Source organism: Protobothrops mucrosquamatus, unplaced genomic scaffold, assembly GCF_001527695.2.
Source record: "Protobothrops mucrosquamatus isolate PMUCROS unplaced genomic scaffold, P.Mucros_1.0 scaffold1446, whole genome shotgun sequence".
Taxonomy (NCBI): domain Eukaryota; kingdom Metazoa; phylum Chordata; class Lepidosauria; order Squamata; family Viperidae; genus Protobothrops; species Protobothrops mucrosquamatus.
Genome location: NW_015387626.1, coordinates 50,131 through 54,047, shown reverse-complemented (window position 1 = coordinate 54,047; position 3,917 = coordinate 50,131). Strand labels below are relative to the sequence as shown.

The 3,917-nt window shown below is 48.4% G+C and overlaps 1 protein-coding gene across 1 annotated transcript in view; it reads right to left on the bottom strand.

The window, feature by feature from the left end:
* CERS2 (ceramide synthase 2) overlaps window positions 1-3,687 on the bottom strand; it is a 6,035-nt gene extending 2,348 nt beyond the window's left edge. Inside the window, exons 1-7 of the mRNA XM_015822036.1 lie at window positions 3,515-3,687; window positions 2,816-2,933; window positions 2,501-2,619; window positions 1,759-1,816; window positions 1,573-1,623; window positions 1,176-1,268; window positions 741-869 (exon numbers count right to left, since the gene is read on the bottom strand). Coding sequence (XP_015677522.1) covers window positions 741-869; window positions 1,176-1,268; window positions 1,573-1,623; window positions 1,759-1,816; window positions 2,501-2,619; window positions 2,816-2,933; window positions 3,515-3,687 — 741 coding nt within the window. The remainder of the gene's footprint in view (window positions 1-740; window positions 870-1,175; window positions 1,269-1,572; window positions 1,624-1,758; window positions 1,817-2,500; window positions 2,620-2,815; window positions 2,934-3,514) is intronic.
* Window positions 3,688-3,917: the final 230 nt, after the last annotated feature.

Here is a 3,917-nt window from a genome sequence, read left to right as displayed (position 1 = left end):
GAGGGAAGAAGATGAAAGGGAAGGAGGAAAGGAAGGAAGAAAGATAAGGAAGGAAAGAAGGAAGGAAGGAGGGAAGAAGATGAAGGAGGGAAGGAAGGAAGATGAGGAAGGAAGGAAGGAAGGAGGGAGTGAGGGAAGATGAAAGAGGGAAGGAAGGAAGGAAAGAAGGAAAGAAGGAAGGAACAGGAGGGAAGAAGATGAAGGAGGGAAGGAAGGAAGGAAGATGAAGGAAGGAAGAAGGAAGGAAGGAGGGAGTGAGGGAAGATGAAAGGGAGGGAAGGAAGGAAGGAAAATAAGGAAAGAAGGAAGGAAGAGGAGGGAAGAAGATGAAGGAGGGAAGGAAGGAAGGAAGATGAAGGAAGGAAGAAGGAAGGAAGGAGGGAGTGAGGGAAGATGAAAGGGAGGGAAGGAAGGAAAATAAGGAAAGAAGGAAGGAAGAGGAGGGAAGAAGATGAAGGAGGGAGGGAAGGAAGGAAGATAAGGAAGGAAAGAAGGAAGGAGGGGAAGGGAAGATGAAAGGGAGGGAGAGAAAGAAAAAAAGAAAGAGGAGAAAAGGAAAGGGAGGAAGGGAGAGAGAGAGGAAGGAACAAAGGGAGGAAGGAAGGAAGGGGAGGAGAAGGTGGAGGAGGAGGAGGAGAAGGAGAAGGAGAAGGGAGCAGGAGAAGGAGAAGGAGCTGCTTTGATGCCCCAGGGACCCAAGGTGGGTGAAGCCCCGATATCCTCCTGGCTGACTCTCTCACCTCCAGCAGGTAGTCGGAGGCATCATGCAGGGCCATGATGAGGGTCCCGGCCCGGATATAGTTGGTGAACCAGGAGAAACTCATCAGGACGATGGTGGCCACGTGATGGATCACCTGCTCCTTGAAATCCTGTCCCCAAATGGAAGGAAAGGAAGAGATGGAGGCGGAAGGGGAGACCCTGACCCAACGGGGGAGCTGGGAAGAGACACTTTTGGGGGGGAGGGGGAGAATCCCCTCTTCCTCCTCTCTAGGAAACCATCTCTTCTGCTCAGAAGTCATCAGAGGGGCACAATCCAAACTCAGGATCCCAACCTGCACTCTTCCCCCCCATCAACAAACCTTCCGGAGGTAAAAATCTCTCCTTTTTGACCCCTAAAATCTGTTTTTCCACCCTGCAAGGCTTCCCCCCCCGTACCCCCCCCCCAGCCAGCTCACCTTCCGCTTCACGTCTGAGGCGATGCTGAACAAGAGCGACAAATAAAACGACAGCTCGGTCATGTAATACCAGTACTGGGAAGGAAGCAAGGCCTGCCAGAAAGACACGAGTTTTGTTCTTCTTTGTAAATCCAAAGGGGGGGGGGAGAAAAATATCCCAAAAATAATAGGTGCATAATAACGTTCCGGAGGACAGCCACTGCCCCCCCCCCTTTTTTTTTGGCCTTGGGTGCAAAATCCTCTAGATTTTTTTGACAGGGCTGCAAATACGGGAAGAAGGATTTAGCGTCCCCTTTCTTTACAATGTCGATTTTCCCGGATTTGGGTTTACACTTTTATCCTTAAAAAAATGCACGCGACGTTTTCAGAAGAAATTCTTGCTGAAAAATGCCCTCACCTGATAGGGGTAGCCGTCCCAAACTTCTTCCAGGTTGTAAAACCAAGGTTTCTGCAGCACACAGACACACAGAGAGAGACACACACAAAAAAAAGAGACAAGCCCATTAGAAGGAAGGAACCGGGGAATTACGGAGAGTGACAAATTAAGAGAGGTGTTTTTAAGTCCTTCTGACTCCGTACTCACATCCACGATCACAGCCATGCCAGCAATGAAAGCAATAAGGTAAAACGTGAATCTCCAACTGAAAAAAAGGAAGCACAAAGTGGAGTTGTGGTTCGGCTGTTGTTTCTCTCCCTGAGCAGATTTTATTTCAAGAGCGTCAAGACTGCCCCAGGCCATGTGCAGAGTGCCTGGCTCTGGCTGGTAGGGGGGGGGCTCAATCTGCGTCCTACACCTATCAGGGGTCTTTCAGAGTTTTGTTTTGTTTTTTTGGTTCCAATTCAAATCAAAAGTTGAGTTTCCATTTAGCGGCGGGCCAATTTTATTTTATGAGAATTGTTAAACACAATCTGCAATTTGCTAGTCAGTGCCCCCCCCCCCAATCTTCTAGGTTTCTCCTACATCTGAGTTTTGGGCATCCTTGCTGAATCTACCCTGTTTTATCTTGTTTTGCAAACTCTGATTTTCTTGACCTCTCCCCCCCTTCCCTCTTTGTGCAAAATCATTTTCTCCACAGATTACGAGCGTGTCGGATTTTGAGCCTCGTTTAAAAATAAACCAGCATCTGGAGATGAGGAGGGGGGGGGAAAAATCAAAGCCTCCCCCCCCGCCCCAAGTATGGAACATTTCCCGCAGAAAAACTGAGCTTTGATCCCCGCAGCGAGAAAGCCAGAAGGTCAGGGAAGAAACAGGTAACTCGTTCCTGGCCGTAGTTTTTCTCGAGGCATCGAAATAAAACTTTTCCCATCATGCACGGGGGGGCTACCTGGATTCCCGGAATTTCTTGAGTAAACTGGGGCGATCCTGGTTTCGTCGTCGCCGGAACCAGCGTTCCACCTGCCGCGGGGTGCAGCCGCTTTGTTTAGACAGCGCCTCGACCGCCGCCTGCCGGGAGAAAGAAGACGTCGGAGAAGTCAGTCGCGTGGGACGTTGTGCAGGCGGGCGACAATTCTGGCCACTTCCCCTTCACACCCCGGAAGCTGGTCTCCTGCTTTTTCCCCCCTCTTTCAGGCTCCGATTCTGCAACCTGCCGGCTGAATTTGGGAGCGCTTCCCTGCCGAGGGCCGCTTGGCCCCCTTACCTGTTTGGGATGTTTGCAGGACGTGGAGTAGAATTTCTCTAGCACCGGATTGGGGCTGGCTTTTAATCGGGTTTTTTCTTTGACGTTCAAGAGCCCAGCCAGAGGGGTGGCGATGTAGCTGAAGGAGAAAGGAAAAAAGAGTGAAAAAAAAATGGAAGGAAGGAAGGAGAGAGAGAGAAAGAAAGACAGAAAGAAAAGAAAGGAACAAAGAAAGGAAGGATGAAGGAAAGAAGAAAAAGAAAGAAAAAAAGAAAGAGAGAAAAAAAGAAAGAAAGAAAGAGAAAGAAAGAAAGAAAGAAAGAAAGAAAGAAAGAAAGAAAGAAAGAAAGAAAAAAAAGGAAGGAAGGAAGGAAGGAAGGAAGAAAAAGAAAGAAAGGGAAAGAAAAAGAGGAAGGAAGGAAGGAAGAAAAAGAAAGAAAAAAAGGAAGGAAGGAAGGAAGGAAGAAAAAGAAAAAGAAAGAGAGGAAGGAAGGAAGAGAGAAAAAAGAAAAAGAAAAAAGAAAGAAAAAGAAAGAAAGAAAAAAGAAAGAAAGAAGAGAGAAAGGAAGGAAGGAAGGAAGAAAGAAAGAGAGGAAGGAAGGAAGGAAGGAAGGAAGGAAGGAAGGAAGGAAGGAAGGAAGGAAGGAAGGAAAGAAAGAAAGAAAGAAAGAAAGAAAGAAAATCTGCCATCTTTCTCCTCGGTGGTCCAGGGCTACTCACATTTCGAAGAAGTGCCTGACGATGAGGAAGACGAAGCTCAGAGGAATGGTGTAGTAGAGGTGAGCGGCTTTGCTGTAGACTTGGTCATCCAGGCCCTGGACATCATCCCAGGTCAGGTTGGCCGGCAACCAAAGCCGGTCCCACCAGAAGTAGTTGTACAAGGTCTGAAACATCCTGCAGATGGATGGAGAGAAGCCGTGGTGAAGGTGAGGGAGGAAGGAACAGAGGGAAGGAAGAGAAGATGCACGGAAGGAAGGAAGGAAGGAAGGAAGGAAGGAAGGAAGGAAGGAAGGAAGATGAAAGAGGAAAATGGATGGAAGGAAGGGAGGGAGGGAGGAAGGAAGATGAGAAGAAGGAAGAGATGGATGGATGGATGGATGGAGGGAACTCTTCAATCCCCTCG